This window comes from Alternaria conjuncta (genome assembly GCF_024043145.1).
Source record: "Alternaria conjuncta strain BMP 0040 chromosome Unknown scaffold_1, whole genome shotgun sequence".
Taxonomy (NCBI): Eukaryota; Fungi; Ascomycota; class Dothideomycetes; order Pleosporales; family Pleosporaceae; genus Alternaria; species Alternaria conjuncta.
In genome coordinates, this window is record NW_026250090.1 from 211,095 (window position 1) to 230,777 (window position 19,683).

Consider the following 19,683-nt stretch of genomic DNA (forward strand, 5'->3'; position numbering starts at 1 on the left):
TGCAGCAAGCGAACAAGCCACTCAAAAGCACGCGACACGAAGGCGAACTCCGTGGAAGCGAACTTCATTGTCGAGTAGGGTGATAGTGTACGTTACAATTCGGATGGACGATTGATGCGCTTCCGGGAGGCGCGTGCGGGAATTAGTAATGTAGGTTACCTGCCAGGCTCGTGAATAAGCAAGAAAGGCCTTGCAGCTGTGCCCCGTCCGTCCGCCATGATACAGCATGGCCGATAACACCGGCAAGTCATTGAATAAGAATGAAGCATGTTGTGCGCCGGAGCGAAGTAAGCTGCCCGTAAAGATGGCACTGAGAGTATACCCAGGTATTGATGGTCTCAATGGAGCTCGCAATACTTTTAAGGTCGGCAACAGCAAGTCCGGTGTCCTGCGCTACGCACCAAGCTCGGGACATAGGCCCATAGCATGCCTAACCACCCACGCATGTGTCCGCCTTCAACGCTACCACCGCATCGTCTTGATTACCATGCAGTCTCAATTCCTCCATCAAATTTGGCTCACCGAGCAGCAGCGCTTTTGCCACAACTTTCCATCTCAACACAACGCCTTCATCGATCTCCAATGGTTGCAGAATCCAAACCCTTGACGTCATGCAACTCGCGTTAAGCAAATCAGTAGGGATTGCAGCTTGAAGCTCCTCAAACTTAGCATCTTTCCAGTCTTCCTTAATGCTCGTGATAGTCATGAGAGCCTGACGCCCATCCATGGTGCATTGCAAGCGGAATGAAAGAGAGCCAATGTAGTACATTGAACGAGGATCGGTTACCCAGGTCAAGAAGATGCTGGCGTCATCCAAGTCAAATGCATTACTCTCCAACGTTTCTGGACTTGCATATCGCCGTAGTTGGTCCAAAAATCTTTGTGCTGGCATATAGAGGGCAGTGTTTGGCTGCAGATCTCGGAAAATGCCTTGGTTATAGTTGGGGTGTACAACATCACGTTTTAGCTGCTCCCATAGATTGGCAGTAAACCGAATACCATTGCTGATACAAGTGGCGATGAACCTTCGTCGGTGCTCGTCGCATTCGCTGTCCTTCTGGGCGGCAGGTAAATGCGATTTGCTTGCATCAGCGGCATACTTTGCGGGCTCTGTAGTTGGTATTGTGCCAGGGAAAACTTGGCCAACAGCGTCCAGCTCGAAGCTGTGATCTGTTGGTATACCGAGCCTTTGAAGAAAAATCATGTCGATTTTGATGACTTCGGTCGAAACCTGGCGGATGCCCTGCACACTTCCAAGGGGGAATTTTGGAATTATAGCATCGCCAGTACCGAGGCTTCGCGAAAGCCACGTCTTATTGCCCATCAGTCTGATCGATGTAGGGTCCGTCATACTGAGTGGGTATGTCTCTCCTGCCGCTAGAGCGAGAAGTGCGCTGAAATATAGCACCTCGTCTTTGTTGTTCAAGGCTTCGCCGAAGTATGCGAGGGCACGCCCACTGATGTTTATCATGATGCTGATGCGGTCTCCAAGATTCTGACAGCCTTTTCGAGCTACACTGTTATGCGAGGCCATAATACTCGATTTCATGGTCGCTGTAGGAGGTCCGCCTTGGTTAGCAAAGCCCGTGAATATTTCTCGGCCTTTGAAAGCGTTTAGGTTGATATCGTTGTCATGAGACGGCAAGTCTATCGCTGTAGACATGATGACGTGGAGATTCACCCATTTCATCTTGACTATGGAATCACCCGGTCCATTCATGAAGAACGTCGCGTTGTGATTCCTGTATCGCTGCCTTTTGTCGCTCCATGGTTCGTTGACGTTGAATTCATGGAAACACCAGGCACGATCCCACTACAAGGTAAGAACGAGCAAGTCAGTGTGTGCCCCAGGATCTCCGTTTTCTTGAAGCTTCACGTACCCATCTCGCTGCGTTGATCTTCTTGTATAAAGACAAATAGAGTGGTCTAACCTCCGGCTCAGGTAGCCATGCCTTGTGCCACTGTATTTTGGAGATTTCGAAGTTCTCCACGAGGTACGTCTCCGCCTCAGTAAGTTTCACGTCTTCTAACAGAACCAGCAGACGCATGCATGATCGATAAATCACATCCATGGCGGCAACAGACATCTGCTTGTCGAGAGTGTCTTCTTGGTCAATGCATAGCTGATCAATCCACAGTCCTATGCGAGGGTGCTCTTTCTCACACAGAATGGCATCTACAAAGGGTTTGCTGAAGGGCCAACGATCGTGCGGTTCATAATTCGAGTTTGGATAGTCGCTTGAATGCCAGCAATAGGAGATCGCGAAATACTGTCGTGGATACAGGTCTTTGTCGAAAGTCCCCCGAGCGTCTGAAGGAAAGACCAGACGGAACGGTGTCTTCAGGATGGTGGTAGTTGAGCGTTGGGCAAACTGAGCAGCGACATCTGGACACCATGAGGTCAAATTTCGAAGGATGAGGCTGGCCTCCTCTTGACCTTGGTCGAGCTTGGAAAGGCCAGGCTCAAACACTTCCGCTTTGTTCTCTGGGAAGAGTGTCAACTGAAAAATGTTGTCGCTGATGTATTCAATGCTCGCGTCTCTGCTGGCCACAGTCCTTGCGGTGGTAGATTGCGTGTCCATGTCGGCGGACAGGCGTTTGATGTGTGAGGCTCAGCCGTTCTTCTCCCCATCGCCGAGGATTACAATCGCGGGGTAAGCCACAAAGCTCACCATAGACCTGATCCTTCTGCATGTATCCAAAAGTGGCTGGGAAGGGGCCCTAAGTGGAGACCCCTCGGGAAGACAGTCGGCGCCAGTCTATGCCTGGACTAGCACGCCAAGCAGAATCTCGATAACATCGAAAATTTGCCCGGCCTCCCTTCTGTTTCTTCACGCACCATCAGACAGTTCAACACCCATCTCACCCGCATCTTTACGTCTTGTATCGATGCGACCCGAGATTTCCTATTGGGTGATTGCGATATAGCGCTGCGGAGAAGGAACCAAGCGATCCATTAGAGCTGGCTGCGCATTTTTTCGGTTGCGCAGGCGGTGTCATAGGAGCGGTACACACACAACCCATAATTATCGTGATTTTTGAGCAGATAAGACCTCGAATGACCGAGAGCTTGCAATGCTTGTTCGAGCTTGCGGATTATAGTTATATGGCCATCTGCAGGATAGTCCACCGAATTGTCGCGCTCGTCGTAATATTGCGCCTCACGGGCGCGTGCTATTACCGGCGTGCACATCTTTGACGTGTAGTCTGCTATTATGTCGATGCATCTCGTCAGCTTCCAAGTGATCAAAGCGTATATTCTGCCATCGCCGCCGTCGCGCATGTGGGCGATTCACGAGATACCTAGGTATGATCTCTTGTGGTTCTGCGACTAGGGCTTACCTTGGCAGCTTCGAACCAAAGTGCACGATGAGAAATCACAACCTTTTAGACACAGAAGACCTCAATAAACTTTGTTGGATAACTTTAGGTTGGAACGCTCAAGCCTCCTGCCTGTACGTCATATCAACAGCGACATGACCTTGTACACAAGGCTTTCATCTAGAATACCGCGAATGTCCTTGAGCATTCCTTACACGAGATACCTCGGGTGGTCCTCTCCATTGATGCGCTGCTCATCAGTTGGCTGGCAGTACACCGGGATCTGGAAGCTATATCCACTAGGGTTCTCCACAGCACCGTCCGGCAAGAGCTGAACCCGTGGCAAGAACTGGACGACTTCTCGCAATGGATTCAGGAAGTTGTCAACTGGGCGGGTTGTTCATTGTGGCTGGTTGAGTGTGGTCTGGCTCGTTGAACGTATTGTGGACGCAGCATAGACCACCGAACCACGTTTTTATATCGTCTAGCGCGAACAATCCCTTGCTCCATCCAAGTGTTGCCTCACATGTAAGAACCACCTGTCTGTGCGCAAAGCAAGCTACGTCCGTTAGGCAAACTCTCACGCAAGATCGACCTCCCGCCCCCTCCTTTTTAGGATGACTTGGATGCAATCAACCTTGGCCATTCCATCTTGACCTTTCATCTGCTGCTCCATATCCTTGGCTGCCCAAACATGTTCGATATCGCGCATGACGCGTTTCAAGCTGGGGAAATGCTTTACAGCACACAGCTTTTCAAATCGATCACGGACGAATTGTCGTTGTGTGCTGTCGATCGCTTCGCAGCCCGCGGTGAACAGCGGCCACATATGCGCTGATGTTAAAGGCGAACGGATGTCGACTTGTTGTAGCTGTGATAGACACTGATTGATATGCTCCATGCTTATCGGATTGGGAGCACCTATATCGAGCCAGGTTCGGTAGAGGTAAATGAAGGCGGCGTGGCGATAGGCTTCAGCTGTCGAGCTAATGTCTATGCGCTCTTCGCTATCCCTCCTCTTACATGCACCGAAATCCATGGCTAATAGGATCTGCTGAATATGTTGGCCAGTAGTATTTTCATCTTCCGACAAAGCAGGGCTTGTTGGCGATAGGGCTCTTCTCATCTTGATAGCGTGCTGCAGCTGACTGATCTTTGCAACGACCACTAGGACTTTTGCGATACTTTCTAGCTCTTTCTCCCCTTCGATGGCGATAAAGTCCATTTCATGATCCAATAATGGCTGCGAGCCTCTTGACACGGAAGATAGGATATCGTGGTATGCAAACAGGCTCAGGAGGAAGCGAGCACTAGATGTGGCAAGCCAGCTACCCCCACTGCGCCGTGTTATCATGGCTTTGGCGCCAGTCAGATGGTTCGCGACGTTGGCTTCATCCTCATCGCCAAACAATCGCGCCGAAACCTGCATCATCATGACAGTGGCCAGCGCTGGCTCAGTATCCATCTTCACTGGATCTTGAATCATCCTTTGAAGCTCTTGAATTGCGTCTCGTTGATGACGGTAGCCTTGTAGGTGAAGTGAAGCATCGTTTGATGCAAATGCGAGATGATTTGCAGCCATTGAGAGGACTGTCGATCTGAGTGCTGGCGATTCGTAGGCCATGGCCGTCAAATGTCGTTGGAATGGTGTCGCGATGCCAGTTTGAGGTGAGACTGATAACAGCTTTGAGAGCTGTTCTCCCCAATAACTAAGGAGCCATCGATCGGTTGGAGATATCCCATAGGACAGCACAGGGCTGTTGAAGGGTAAAGCAGGCATACTTTTCGCCGAGTCAGGCGATGAGAACAGTACATCTGGACTCGGAACTGCCGATTGTATGGATTCGAAGCTGATAGTCGACGCTGGGCTGAGTGCTTGTTCATCGTTGATGGCCTTCTTCTTCCGACTCTTCCGTGGTGGGTGTGCTAATGAATTGGCGGCGTCGTCCTGCCATTTCAGCTTGACTCCATAGCCTTTGCAGATGATGTTCAGTCTTGTGCAACGCCCACAAAAAGGCTTCACCTCGTCACACTTATATCCAGCCCCCCGACAAGTCCAACAGCCGGTCCTGGATCTCTTGTGCGTTGCCATCTAAACGTGCGGCGCATCTTCGGTGCTCTATCACCGTAATATTCATTCACTAGAACCACCTGAAGTTTGGCATAATCGGCTAATGGCTCAATAGGTCGCGGAAGTGGACGATATCCGAAGTTTGAGAGAAGTGCAGAACCATCAGGAACGGAAGATGAATGGTGGCAAACCGCATTAGTGTTAGCTCCCGCGTCCATCGTGAGCCGAGGCCCGCACTCCTAGCAACACGATAGACGCGAACAGCCCATCTTCTTGATCGAGAAGTACAATTATTTACAAGTGACCTGAACAGCCAACAAGCCTGATATCAACCGTGAAACGGAATCTCGCCCTCCTCAAAAGCCCGCACCCATCTGAACATCCCTTCTGCTGGATCCATGACACAGACAAAGTGTGTAACCTCATTACACACCGGGTACTGTTTCAACCATTTAATTAGTTTCTCTGGACTCACGCCTACTGCTGCATTCTGCCCTCGCTTCGCTTTACGGCCCTGCTCCTGGGTCCATTCTCGCCATTTTCGCTCTAGACACTGTTTTCGCATGACGCTTTCTTCGAGTACTTCTTGCATACCGGCATTGAGGAAGCTGTGATTCCGGCCCTGAGTATGAACGGCCTGGTTCTGGTTGGTGTGCGGATTGGCTGTAGACTCTAACGATACGTCGTGATTAGTGGTACTGATAAAGGTTGATGAGCGTAAAATTCTTGCGCTGTGGAAGTCTTTCTCCAGGATGATAGTCTCTGCGCTGGTACAGAAGATCAAATACGCCACTGATGTCTGCATAGTTGCGATGTTGTTGGGTGCGTCAGATGCATCATATGGCGGAATGATTGCAGATGACGGATCTCTTCGTTCTTGTAAAGACTTCTTAGAGAGCCTGTGCCGTTTGCGAGGCGCGCTCGGCCTAGGTAGAAGGCAGTCGCGTATGAGGGTGGAAATGCTCGGTCTCTCCCCCAGAAGCACCATGAGCGTGTTCCAGTAATATTTGATGTTGGGTCCCGAAACTCCACGGGCGTTGTGATAGGGTCGAAAGTTGAGTGAGACACTCAATCCCTTCCTTACACCTGTAAGTGCACCCACGAAACCAACGTAGCCAATTGTGCTCGCTATCACTCCGCCACCCACATCCTCGATGAAGTCGAATTGCACAATTGCTTGTCTCAGGAGAGGCATAGACCAATCTAGCGTTCGGAAATGCATCATCGTTGTCTCGGCTTCGGGATCCTTTACCATGACTCCACCGCTCGTGCAGCCCATGAGAAGGTCCAGGAAGACATTATAAGCGACGAGTAAGTACATTGGCACGCCAGATGCTTCGCTAATGCCCCTGAGTTCCTCAGTCTGTTCGTCACTGTGAAGACGACGCAAGAACAGACGGCCTAAGAGATGAAAAATGCCAGTAGGCAACTTCAAATGCTGAACTGCTTCATCGTAGAGACACGGCATCTTGCGCAGAACATGGGCGTATTCGGTGGCGACCAGCACATAGCGTTCGCGTGGCGGTAGTGAAAGGTTGATGGTGTAGATTGAAGGTGTATTGGTTGCCGATTGTGCGGATGATTCAGACATGAGGAGGTGACTTTGACTGGAAGAGGAATTGGAAGAAAGAGCGTAAGATTGAGGTTTGACGCGAGACGTTCGCGCTCTCAACTGGGGAGGCATGATGTGTTCGAGCACGGGTAAATCTTGGAAGGAAGCCACGCTCGTCCAGCGTTTGAAAGAACAGCTCCGCGACTTCTGCAGAGTTATTGATCCTTGAAGAGCCGCTCACGTAGGCATACGCGCGCTGGTGCCTAATGCTAGCAATTATAGCACCTTGGAAGAGCGGGGCGAAGCGCGCCATGATATATTATTGGATGACATGTCATACCTCATCAGAGATGTTCTGAGAGATTTAGAGTGAGGGATAGATCGACTCGTCGTGATGGTCGCGTGTGAAGACAAACAGACCAAACGCGAAAGATGAAGCTACTACCCCAGCTTTCAAGCTCTCCACATCCGCACCTCGGCTTCCAGAGCATGCTTCCCCGCGGGAGTCCTTAGCCGGCGCGACGGCCAACAATGTCGACGTCGAGCATGTTTACTACTAAGCTCGCGTTTTTCTCTCTTCACGCGCATCCTTTCAATCGTCCCAAGTAGTAGACTACCTCCAGCTACCTCGTCATGCCGTCCGCAAACCAACCACCTCCACTCGCAGACGTACGCGTCCTCGAGTTTGCAGGACTAGCCCCAGGTAACCTCAAACTCCCTTCGCAAAGTAATCCCTAGGCTCTATCTAACAGTCTTCAGGCCCCTTCGCGGGCATGCTCCTAGCAGACTACGGCGCCACTGTCCTCCGCCTCGACCGCGCACCCTCAGCCCCATCCTCCGATCAATTAACGCGGCGCAAAACCTCGATATGCGTGAACCTCAAATCGCCCGCGGGCCTCGCCCTCATCAAGAAGATCATCCCTCAAGTCGACGTGGTAATCGATCCCTTCCGACCTGGCGTCCTCGAGAAAGCCGGTCTCGACCCTGAACAGGTGCTGTTGAAGTTGAACAAGCGATTGATCGTAGCTCGCATGACGGGCTTCCGTCGGGATGGCAAATACAGTCAAATGGCCGGGCACGATATCAACTACATTGCTGTATCCGGCGTGTTGAGCATGTTTGGCAGGAAAGGGGAAAAACCGTATGCGCCGGGCAATGTCGTGGGAGATTTCGCGGGAGGCGGCGCAATGTGCTTCATTGGTATATTGCTTGCGCTGCTGGCGAGAGAAAGGAGTGGCTATGGACAGGTTGTCGAGGCGAATATGGTTGACGGGAGTGCGATATTGGCGACTATGCCAAGGTTGGGATTGAAGACAGAGGTCTGGAAGAGGGAGAGGGGCACGAATATGCTAGATGGTGGTGCGCCATTCTACGACACGTATGAGACAAAGGATGGAAAGCACATGGCAGTGGGCGCTATTGAACCCCAGTTCTACGCCGCTTTACTCAAGGGCATGGGTCTGGAGCCGTCGGATCTACCTGGTAATAGGGACGACAGGGCGGACTGGCCAAATTTGAAGGACTTCTTTGCCGCCGAGTTCAAGAAGAAAACGCGCGAGGAATGGGAGGCCATCTTCGACGGAACAGATGCATGCTGCACGCCCGTGCTAACGCAGGGTGAACTCGAGACCCAGGGCTTCGATCAACGGCCGGCTGTAACTCTTAAGTCCTCACCTGGATATGCGATACACGATGGTCATGATGGGAGGTCGGCAGCAGAGGGCCAGGGTATAGGAATGGATGGCAGCGGATGGAGCGAGAAGGGCTTGAAGCCTGGCAGTGGGGGCGAAGATACATTGACCACATGGATGGGATGGACTAAGGGTAGGCATTATGTCGAGGACCAAGGGGGCTTGGTTTGGAAGGACTCTGCAAGGTTATAATCATGTCAGATTCTCTACTCATTATCATTTGTTCACATGAGCGCTTCTTGTGTTCGTCAAATCGCCAGTCAAAGGCTGTATATCTTCAGTTTACACATATATTCATACAACCCGCAGTATGTCGTCTTGTTGATTAGGCCCTGGCCTTCCTCGCTTTCGGTTTGCTAGCTTTTTTGCCAGCATTCCGGAGCCTCTTCCTCTCTATGTTCGCTTGGATCCTTGTGCTCCTCTTCCTCCAGGCCGTCCATCGGTCACCCGGCACAAACTCCTTGACCTGCACACCCGCCTTCTCGGCCGCACGTCCAATCTGCCAGTTGGCTTCACGGTACGCGTATCCCTTGCCAGCGGTCAAGCTCAATCCCTTCCGTGTCGCTTCGCGCGGGGTATCGCGCACGCTGCTTGGGCTGCCTGTGCCGTCGCCAACTTGTAAATCGGTTATGACAACTGCGTCCGCAGAAGGACTCGTTGATGAAGTGATAGGAACGGCGAGCATGTTTAAGCGTCTCCGTCTCGCCGCATTTGGTGGGTATGGAAGGGTGTGGTCTTTCTCGAGGGCGACACCAATGTATTGCCTCTTTGGGTGTTTCTTCGGGTCACGGTAGTATCGTACGTAACCAGACTCTGTCGCGAAGATGCAGTGGTCGCGGCCGAATTTGCAGTTTTCGCCGGGAAACCAGGCCGTTCCTCGTTGTCGGAAGATGATGTTTCCTGGGATGACATACTCTCCTGCAATGCCGTTAGCCAGGCTCCTAACTGCTTCTTCAAACTGTAAAACATACCTCCGCTCTTCTTTGCTCCTAAACGTTTACCAGGTCCATCTTTTGCTCCGTTGGCTCGTCCTTGGGCCTGATGCGCTGAGTGCCTTACGAAGGAGAGAACCGGGGTGGGCGCCGAGGTGCCATTGGCCACGCGGAGGGCGTCGAGAACACGTGTAGATGGCGCGATGAATGTCGTGGATGTTGCCAATGAGGCGCGGACGGGCGCAAATATCCGTGGGAGCAGCATGGCCGCTCTGGTGCTGGAGAGGCGGGCCTTCGAGTGCACTGCGACTTTTCGAGATGCTCGGTGGTCCGTGCATGCTCCGCAGGCGACTGCTACGCCCGCGCCGTCGCCATGGCTAGTAGCATCACAGCGAGTATAGAGCAATCACGAATTCCACTTGCTGACATACATTGCATGCATCAACGATAATATGAACAGGCTCAAGACCAAAATCTAGCAAGCTGCACCCAAAACACCTTGTACGTCATGGCAGGATGCCAGACCCAGAGAACACAACCTTGGAAGTCTAGCCGCAAGATCCTCCCAGACACGCATCCATCTACTGTACTTGGTTGACGATCTCTTGTGCCTTGGAAAGGCTCTCCACCATCTGCTGGCAATCCTTCCGCCTCTTGACAGTGTACTCTGACTCCTTCAGTAGCTCATCGAGCTCGTCCGTCTTGTACATGTTGGTGAGAAGCTCGCCCTGCATGTTTTCCTTGGTCCATTGAACGAGGTTCAACATGATGGCCTTGGGTACCATGTCGATCATTGTCCGACGAACAATGTTGAAGTACGAGGTAATCAGTAGTTCTGTACATCGTTAGTCCATGTCCGACATCAACGCCAGAGGCGACTTACTAATAACTTCGACTTCTTGCGACTCCTTCTCGGAGAGGGTACCAGAGGCCTTGAGTGTAGGTGGTGGTGGCTCCATAGCCGCCATCTTCTTCTTGTTTTTGCTGGCGAAGAAGGAACCAAAGAAGCCACCACCCTCGTTAGGATCAAGCGAGGGAGATATCGACCGCGGCGGCACGCTAGGTGGAAGAGGCTTTCCAGTCTTGGGATCCACTTGTTGAGGCCTGCTGCTGTTGTGTCGCTCGTGTACGATGGCCATGGCGCGTGAACCATTGATAAAGTCAGGGTGACCAGTGTTGATGTAGACAGACTCCATGGCAACAAGGTCCCTTACGAGCTTATTGGTGGGCTCCATAGCCTTTTTGAAAAAGCTGACGACGACCTGGTGTAGCTTCTCCTTTAAGCCCGGGTATCTTCGGAAAGCGTTCTTGTTGAGAAGCTGGCTGAGAATTCGAATCAACTCATCGTAGACGAGGCTGACACACTTCAAGCTGGGTTCCTCTAGTCGCTTAATTTGTTGTTTGACAATGAGCTCGAAGGCAGTAGTACCGACGAACAGCGCTGGCGATGATCCTGAGGAGTTGTAGAGAACCGTCCTGATGTCCATGTCTTTGACCTGGTCGAAAGGATCGACGGCCTTGACACCGTTGGCGTATAATTCGTGGTAAACGAAAGAGATACGAGCACCTCCAGACAGCTCTACTGCAGAAAGCTCTTGGTTGTTGCCCTCCAAGACCCCTCTGTATTCGTTGGTGAATTCCGTGATCATGTTCAAGACAATGTTGGAGCTGTTGCCGAGCATGGAGTTGCCTAGCGAAGCAAGTTCTGCCTGGTACTTTTGTAGTGAGGAGGCGATGCGGGCTTTGATATCGGGGAGCGTTTGCTTGATGTGCATCATAAGGATCTGTAACTGTTAGTTGCTGTGCCGAGGTGTATAGAAGAGACTGAGCCTACCAAGTTCAGCTTGCGCGCAAGGTAGGGTGTACCACAGTACGCTGCCTTGTTGCGATATGCCTTGTGGTTCTCAAAGTATTGCCTTTCGTGCTCGAGCGCGTACGAGATGGCCTTCTTGTTCTCGATATCCCTCTGTCCTCGATTGACAACTGGTACATAGCCCAACCGCAGTGGGATGATGCGGCCAGCGAGAATGTCCACGACGTCGGTTCCCTCGTCCATCAAGTCGACCTTGGTCAAGACACCGATTGTCCGTTGTCCTTCTGGGTCCACCTCGCGCGCCAGCTTGAGACCATCCGAATTGGCCAAATCGGTGTTGGCAGCAGTGACAGCCAGGATGATTGCGTTGGGCTTGCTGATTTGCTTGAGGACCATCTCTCGGATCTGACGCTCAATATCCCTCGGTTGGTCTCCAACAGGCACCTTCGTTAGACCTGGCAAGTCGACCAGTGTCAGTGTGAGGACGTTTGGCGAGTATATCCTCAAGTTGATGGGCGCCGGCGAGATACCCGCATTGCGACCCGTCTTGGACTCCGTCTCCCTCACAATCTCGTCCCTTATCTTGCCAAAGTCGTGGAACTTCTGGCCAGGAATGTGCAGGAACTCGCCCCACTCGTCGACATTGTTCTCCTGGTCTGTTGTCTTTGCTCCCTCGGGGGTGCCGTTCGCTTGCGAGGATGCGCGGTTGATGAGCTGGAGAATGAGCGGTCTTCGGGTGACGATACCGGTTCCTCGGGGCAGGCTGGAGAGCTATCGTTAACCACATGTCCCAGGCCATGGCGCAGCGGTGGGCACTCACAAGTCTCGTCCAACAATGTTCTCGAGCACCGAACTCTTTCCACTAGACTGCGATCCTACGACGGCAATCTGGGGCAAGTCTATGGGGTTTTGGACCTGACTTAGGCATCAGTATGCGTCTTTGGGCTGTTGGTGTAGCCAGTTGCGCGCGGGCGGGCGGAGGGCAGCGACGTACTCCGACTGTAGTGAAGACATCCTGGAGCTTGTTTACGAGCGTAATCAGCCCCGGGTCGTTCACGTTGATGCTGTATAACCATGTTAGCTTTCCGCAATGCGAGGGGCCCTCGAAACATGTGCGTACGCATTTGGGTTTGTCGCCATGGTCGGCAAAGTGTGGGTCGAGGTGGTGCGGATGCTTTCAGTATTCGTGTGTAGAAGCGGGTTTGGGTGTTGGTGGTATCAAGGGCGCTGAAGGCGAGAGTGTCTGAGATCTGGGGTTGTTGCTTGCGGGTTGCGTAGCTGCTGCAGGTGCCAACGTCGGAGAGAGCCCAAGCTTCGATACGCCACACGACTCAGCCCCACGAAATATCCGCGCGACTTGGGGATATCCATGGTCTGCGTACGTCACCAGGCTGTCACAAGTATCAAATCAGAGATGTGTCCAACTACTACCGTGTTCCGCTAGTAGTAATCTAGAGCCACTTCGATATTTTGACTACCATGATGTCGTTCCTCGCGCACATGATGCGCATTGCGGTCACAGGACGCGACACGGCGTCGTCAGCGGGTTCAGGCAGCAGTATTGGTATCTTGGTACAATTCACATTCTACGATCTTGGAGATATACGAGACAGACACGCTACGGAGAAATCGCCTTCGACCACATGCATTTACTCGTCGACAACCGATGCAAACTTGTCGGTCATCTTCTGCAGGAGTTCCTCGTACTGTTTCGAAGTCAGTCCATGTACAAATCAAAGTGTCACGTCCTGCCAGGCTTACCTTCTTGGTGACCTTCTCCTCTCCATCGCTGGGCAGCTCGAACTTCATTGAACGGAGCTGGCTCTGGATCTCCGAGGTCGCGTCGCGAACCTTGGGCCATGCATGTCCTTGGGAGACGGCCTTCTGGGCCTCGTCGTGGAAAGCCATCATGTTCTTCATCATCCACTCGGTCTTCCATAGCGGACAGAACTGGTCATAGTCCGAGTAACCGTTCTGCTGCAAGAAATCCTCCTTGAGTAGCGTAGCTACATCAAGCGTAATCTTGTCACTATCACCCAGCGCGGACTTACCGACAAGCTGCACAACCTGGTCGAGATCGTCTGACGTAGTGAGAAGCTCCTTGATGCGGTCGCGGAGACGGGGGAATTCCGGGTTGTTCTTGGCGTAGTACTTGTCGAGCGGAGTTGTGTACTTGCTGTAACTAATCGATGTGTTGACAGATGGGAAATGCTTTCGCTGAGCAAGCTTCTTGTCGAGACCCCAGAAGACTTGCACAATGTTGAGTGTGCTCGTGGTGACGGGATCCGAAAAGTCACCTCCTGGAGGACTGACAGCACCGACAATCGACACACTGCCAAATCGTTCGGGGCTACCCAGAGCCTGAACACGGCCAGCACGCTCGTAGAAAGACGCAAGTTTAGCACCGAGGTAAGCAGGGAAACCTTGATCAGCAGGCATCTCTCCGAGACGTCCGGAAATCTCACGAAGAGCCTCAGCCCATCGTGACGAGGAGTCAGCCATCATGGCCACGTCTTTGCCCTGGTCGCGGAAATACTACACAGGTAATCGAGTCAGCATACTTCTCACGTGTATGCCGAGCAGTTAAAACTTACCTCGGCAACGGTGATACCAGTGTAGATGGAGGCTTCACGAGCAGCCACAGGCATGTTGGAGGTGTTGGCAATGAGGGTCGTTCGCTTCATGATGGGCTCTTTCTTGCCGTTGACGTCGATAGTGAGCTAGAGCATGTCAGCATGTCGTACACACCATAATCCAATTTCCATACCTCTGGGAAGTCCATCAAGACTTCAGCCATCTCGTTTCCTCGCTCACCGCAGCCCACGTAGACAATAATGTCACTGTTGGAGAACTTGGACAAAGACTGGGAAATGACAGTCTTGCCGCATCCGAAAGCACCGGGAATGCACACGGTACCACCCTGAACACTGGGGAACAGAGAGTCGAGGACACGTTGGCCGACGATGAGCGGCTGGTCGGATGACATCTTCTCGTTGGAAGGACGAGGCACCCGTACGGGCCACTTGTGCATCATGCTGTACTCGGTCTTGGTGCCATTGAAATCGAGCTCCAAGATCTTCTCGTCGACGGTGTAGCTGCCCTTCTCGGCGATGCGGGTAATGGTACCCTTGGCACGGGGAGGCAGCAGAACCCTATGTTCGCTGAGCAGACTGTTCTCGAAGACAGTACCGAAGACGTCGCCACCAGTGATGTGGTCGCCGACCTTGAGGGAACCGGGTGTGAAATCCCACTTCTTCTTGCGGTCAAGAGCGGGCAAGTTGATACCACGGGGAATGTAGATGCTGTTGGCGTCGTCGGCGATGCCCTTGAGGGGACGCTGGATACCGTCGTAGATGGTCTCCATAAGACCAGGGCCCAGCTCGACGGACAATGGCTGCCCGGTCCTGTATACGGGGTCGCCTACGGTTACACCAGCTGTGCGATATTAGCCCGGTCCTCCAACGTGTGTCCTTGCGCGGTGTGCCTACCAGTCTCTTCGTAGACCTGGATGGTGGCCTTGTCGGCCTCGATTCGAATGACCTCACCGACGAGGTTGTCGTGACCAACACGGACCTAGGGCAGTCAGCAGGCGTCCATCCTGGTAGAACCGTTCCACGTACAAGCTCGTACATGGCACATCCGATCATGTTCTCGGCGATGATGACAGGACTGGACGGATCAGTATGCGACTCGAGCGCTGCGCTGCGATGCGGTGACGTACCCGGAAATGGAGTAGATGGCGCCTGTATGGAATTAGCGACATGTCCTATTGTTCCCTACGTCCAAGTGCAAAGTGTTCAAGCTTACCATGCTCCTCGCCCTCCGACTTCTGCTCCTGCTTCTTCTGTCCTTTCTGCGCGCGTGGATTAGCTGCCTGCCCCAACCCCGTCTCTATAGCTGGTAGTGCTTACGGGAGGCATCTTGGGTGCTGGTGTCTCCTTCTCGTCGTCGCTGGCTTCTTGTAGGGTGATGTGCGGCGGTGGCGGCTGGGTGGGAAGCTCGCCTTGTGGTGATATCAGCGGGCTCGCGGGAAGCGGCACTCGGTGTGGCTCAACGTCGTCGTGGCCGGCGGCGGTATGAGCTCCAGATATCGAGATCTGGTCAATGTTCTTCTTTTGGACTAGGTCGTATAAAGATGGCCGTGTTCGCAAACGAGGACGCAGACCGAGTTGCATTCAATCGATCAACGATGTTGGATGCAGGTTGAGGTTGAGCACGGTCGACAAGCTAAGCTGCCACGCTAACGTCTGGTGGGGGCATTCCTTGTCATCTGCCTGCGAGCTCCCCAGATATTCGTGGACAAGGACAACAGCCGTCATGCAGTTGAAGACCTCTGTTCGGAATACATGGTAGGCTTTCTGTTGAGCAAAAGATCACAATGGTAGCAGGGCGAGACGTGAACCGTCGACGTTGACATACGTCATAGCAGAAGCTACATCCCGTCTTCGGTAAGCTACATAGTGTTTCGCTTGCTGTTCCCCAGTCCCTTCATGAGCCTCTTCATCTCTTTGGTCGTAGCGAACGCATCCGACTCAATCAAGGTGTCGCGCCTCCTGCCCCTTTGCGCCTTCTCCACGTCACCCTCCGTGCCTCCACTGAGTAGATGCAATCCGGTCAAGGTTCTGCATGTCCGCTCGTCTTCCGCCGCGGTCATTGGTTGCTCGGACATGAGACCTGGCAGGAAGCGTGCAATCAGAGGCTTCATGACAAGCAGCGATCCGCAGATGATGGCGACGTTAACCTCGATAGTCGAGAAGATTATAGCGTAGGTACCCGCCTCTGCAGTCGTGTCAGCGTACACTTGATATCGGATCTAGCGAGGCCATACTTGTGACTTCACCGTCATTCGCTGCGTCATGTACCAGCACCAATCGTAGCAGTGTTATGATACAGACGCTAGAATCGAAGTCAGCAGATAGCTTTCTATCACGGAGAATGGAGGGACACACAATCCACCAAGCCCAAAGACTGCCACTAGTCCAAGCTTCTGCCGACTGGGCAAATTCAGCTTCCCAATTACGGGAATTGGCAGAATCCAGATGGAGAAGTCGAGTACGAGACCGATGATGCTCGTTGACCAGAAGTGGTTTTCTTTGTTCATGCATTTTCCTGATAGCGTGACATTCCAGTAACTCTGCACAGGCTCGCAGAGAAAGATGTTACCGAAGATGCCCCAAGCCGTGGCACCGAAGACCAGAATAAGAAGCACGTTGCAAATCCAGACGATCTGAGGGATGACTAGGAAGAGGCGAAGATATTGTACCAGAAATGAGGCTTTGACAAGGTTACTTGCCAGGTGGTAGAGGATAGTTTGGGCGAGAACAAGCTACAAACAGTCAACAGTGTGCGAAGCCTAATGGATACCACGCACCTTCAGCATAGCAGCAAGCGAGGGTGATTCAAGGCCTCCTTGCTTCAGATCCTCTCCATCGATGCTGAACTCTGTGTTGCAGTCAGCTTTTCTTCCTCATGCAATGTTCAATTGGGTGTCTTGCGTCCAGCAACTACGGCCGCGAACCCGATGGAGAATACCTGCGAGCATCAGAATGTTGCTTTAAATACTGTCCAGATTACTCGTGCTGGTTACCATGGCTGCAGTGACGATGTAGTCTTCCGGCATAACTGTAGATGATGTTACTCGGCTGCACCATCGCAAACCCACCACAAGTGAGGCGAGCGCAGTGAAGATCACAGTAGGAATCAAAGTCTCATATCGTATATCCGCTGTTGCTTTCGATCTCAGGACGAACCAACTTGGAGATTGATCGTGCATTTGGTGAGGAAACGATGGGATCGTTGAGTGGAAATCAAAATGAGCGCTTTCGGCGTTTGCAAAACAGCAAGGCGATTGTCTTCTGGAATAAGTGTCCGAAGTCATCAGCCGCGTTCCTTTGTGGGCACATGCAAACGCGGGCTGGACCAATCTACACGTTCCTGAGGGGCACTGCAATTCTGGTCGCTATGATGCCGCAGACCCACTGTGATAGCTCCTAGCCAACTATAAGCTCAGCTGGGGAGTAAACCATGGTACCTAGGAACTGTGCATAAGGGGACAGAACAAAGATCGTTCAGCACCTCAGTTCAGAGAATATTCGAGAATGTACACAGCTACTTCCCAAAACAATGAATAAGTCAGGCGAATACACCACATGGTGATCATCGATCGTGAGATAGCCGTTGTGCCAAAGTGTGGTTCACTAGTGGATCGGGCCACGCTGAACCGGAATACACAGACTGGATGATATCATCTTGATGTTTACTCACTCTTTCTATGAGACCGCCATGGTGTGTAGACAGGACTCGCAGATCAGGTACTGGGTACATAGAAGCAAATACCAAAGAGCGCGTTCACACCGCACTTCATGAGAATTGAGACGACTTGATCGAGTTCTGAAAACAGTGTGTGGACGTTCGCGGCGAATTGTATCGTATACATGTGTAAAGGGCACACTTGTGGCATGTAGCAAATTGAAAAGTGAACGCTGCGCAGGGTGCCGGGTCTTCGCATTGTCTAAAGGGAGACTTACAGTGACTCCTTCTAAGAGAGCGCACATGTAAGGGTACACCTCACCAGGTTGGCTGATAGAGATCGGTCCGAATCTCCCTTGGAGGCTTGGAGGCTTTTACGCTAGGTGCTGTCAATTGTCATGTGTCGGACACTATCTGGGCCGACAATACTTCTAGATGTGCATGGAGTATGGCCCCTCAGCGGCTTAACAGCATGGCGGCCGCGTTGACAGCTAGGGGACCTCTTTTGAGATGGCTTCGACGGATGCGTACCGGGTATTGTTGCCGACACGACACAGGGTTTGACGTCAGATCCAACAGGAGTTGAGTGTGAGCATAGGCTAGGTTGCAAAGCATTTGAATCGATTAGCCCCCTCTTGCACGCCGCATTGGCATCGGAGCGGCACGTCCACGTGGAGTGTTACATCGGCATGATGCCCATAAACCGACTCAGAGATCTCAGGTTGTCTACAGTTGGTGGAATTGGGTATGCCCAGCTCGTAGGCGCACAGCTGTTTACAGATTTGTCACTGCGGGATGCCTTAGTCTGCGCCTCGTATAGGATAGGATCTTTGGTGGCTGCCTGGGTGGAGTCTTCCCAGGCTGACTGCGGTGAACATGTAATAAGCGGTGTGCGCTCTGGGATGATGCTCTATTGCCTTGCGTGCTTTTGTCACCAAGATGCGGAGAAGAGACTATGACGGTAGAAGCTCTTGAGGCAAATTGCGCATCCGGCCGGGGATCCACCCTCCTTACAAAGGACCGCGCGGTCCGTGTAGCATGCAACTGGCCCTGGACTGTCTTTGCCGTGTGAGGTAGTTCTTTCATAAGGATTGCTCTACCAGACGAGAGTACACGATCATCATCAACACCAGCGGTTGAGGCGCTTTAGACACCGGACATGGGCATGTTCGCGGACCGAGCTTCAGAGAACATGCAGGTGCATGCGAGATCGTTAAAGTTGCGTTTCGAGAAAGTGAGACCGGAGGAACTAACAGCCGTTAGCGTCGAATTCGCGTCAGGAATTTGGAATAAACACCACCAGACTGTCGGTAAGTCAACACGGAATGTCGCGTATGCGCCGTATGAGATTGGCGATTCCCGAGGCTCCGGGATTTGTCAAGCAACACACGATTTTCGTCCTCGTGGCATCTAGCAGTCCCTTATGTGAAGCAGGCACATCCATGTCGCTCGGTTGCGATTGGTCAGATCTCCAAGGATTTCGTATCGCGATTGGATAAAGGTTGTTTCGCGACGATCTCCCGTGCGACTCTGCGCGTCTGCACTCTGATTACTGTGTCATTGACGACAACAAGGTTGCCATTCTTATCACATTGTCGTGATTTGGAAATTTGGTCCATCATCCTGCAAGCCCTAGTTGTAATCGTGCCGGAGCACGTTTCGGAGTTCAGCATGGTATTCGACTTTTGGGATTTGTTATCGTTCGCATCTTGCTTGACAAATTATCCCCAGGCCTTATATGGGTCGCGAGTGTCCACGTTTCCAGCAGACCAAAATGTCTTCTCCCGCTACAAGCTCAACTGGCTCTCAGTCTTCATCCACTTCTTCTCCAAGGATCATGGCTTCTGCCACCCACCATGCGTCGTCGCATCCTTTCCTATCACCTGCACACGCCTCCGACATATCATCATGGACAACTTCATTACCCAGACCCCAGTTGTGTCCGTCGACAGAGTCTCATTCCGGTCTTCAGTCCCAGGAACAAGCTATCGAGGCCTACCGACAAATGAAAGCTGCACTATTCTCGAGAGCCATGAGCCCTAGCATAACCAAGC

The 19,683-nt window shown here is 52.3% G+C and overlaps 7 protein-coding genes across 7 annotated transcripts; 1 reads left to right on the forward strand and 6 right to left on the reverse strand.

The window, feature by feature from the left end:
- Nucleotides 1–430: 430 nt before the first annotated feature.
- Nucleotides 431–2,582, reverse strand: J4E85_000069 (uncharacterized protein; the record flags this gene model as incomplete). Its single annotated transcript, XM_051464363.1, has 2 exons — nt 431–1,813; nt 1,881–2,582. 2 exons carry the CDS (start codon nt 2,580–2,582, stop codon nt 431–433), a joined length of 2,085 nt encoding a protein of 694 aa, XP_051330884.1.
- A 1,319-nt stretch (nt 2,583–3,901) lies between these two features.
- Nucleotides 3,902–4,945, reverse strand: J4E85_000070 (uncharacterized protein; the record flags this gene model as incomplete). The annotated part of the gene is made up of 1 exon (XM_051464364.1): nt 3,902–4,945. The coding sequence occupies one exon, from the start codon at nt 4,943–4,945 to the stop codon at nt 3,902–3,904; it is 1,044 nt and encodes a 347-aa protein (XP_051330885.1).
- A 2,632-nt stretch (nt 4,946–7,577) lies between these two features.
- J4E85_000071 (uncharacterized protein) lies at nt 7,578–8,827 on the forward strand (the record flags this gene model as incomplete). Its single annotated transcript, XM_051464365.1, has 2 exons — nt 7,578–7,647; nt 7,704–8,827. 2 exons carry the CDS (start codon nt 7,578–7,580, stop codon nt 8,825–8,827), a joined length of 1,194 nt encoding a protein of 397 aa, XP_051330886.1.
- A 133-nt stretch (nt 8,828–8,960) lies between these two features.
- On the reverse strand, nt 8,961–9,832 carry J4E85_000072 (uncharacterized protein; the record flags this gene model as incomplete). Its single annotated transcript, XM_051464366.1, has 2 exons — nt 8,961–9,553; nt 9,607–9,832. 2 exons carry the CDS (start codon nt 9,830–9,832, stop codon nt 8,961–8,963), a joined length of 819 nt encoding a protein of 272 aa, XP_051330887.1.
- Nucleotides 9,833–10,148: 316 nt separating this feature from the next.
- On the reverse strand, nt 10,149–12,520 carry VPS1 (vacuolar protein sorting-associated protein 1; the record flags this gene model as incomplete). The annotated part of the gene is made up of 6 exons (XM_051464367.1): nt 10,149–10,402; nt 10,451–11,351; nt 11,402–12,143; nt 12,201–12,295; nt 12,375–12,444; nt 12,501–12,520. 6 exons carry the CDS (start codon nt 12,518–12,520, stop codon nt 10,149–10,151), a joined length of 2,082 nt encoding a protein of 693 aa, XP_051330888.1.
- A 509-nt stretch (nt 12,521–13,029) lies between these two features.
- VMA1 (H(+)-transporting V1 sector ATPase subunit A) lies at nt 13,030–15,555 on the reverse strand (the record flags this gene model as incomplete). The annotated part of the gene is made up of 9 exons (XM_051464368.1): nt 13,030–13,086; nt 13,142–13,915; nt 13,975–14,100; nt 14,148–14,815; nt 14,869–14,953; nt 15,001–15,049; nt 15,102–15,123; nt 15,188–15,233; nt 15,292–15,555. The coding sequence occupies 9 exons, from the start codon at nt 15,553–15,555 to the stop codon at nt 13,030–13,032; spliced, it is 2,091 nt and encodes a 696-aa protein (XP_051330889.1).
- A 278-nt stretch (nt 15,556–15,833) lies between these two features.
- On the reverse strand, nt 15,834–16,970 carry J4E85_000075 (uncharacterized protein; the record flags this gene model as incomplete). Its single annotated transcript, XM_051464369.1, has 5 exons — nt 15,834–16,159; nt 16,209–16,276; nt 16,330–16,706; nt 16,752–16,822; nt 16,943–16,970. 5 exons carry the CDS (start codon nt 16,968–16,970, stop codon nt 15,834–15,836), a joined length of 870 nt encoding a protein of 289 aa, XP_051330890.1.
- Nucleotides 16,971–19,683: the final 2,713 nt, after the last annotated feature.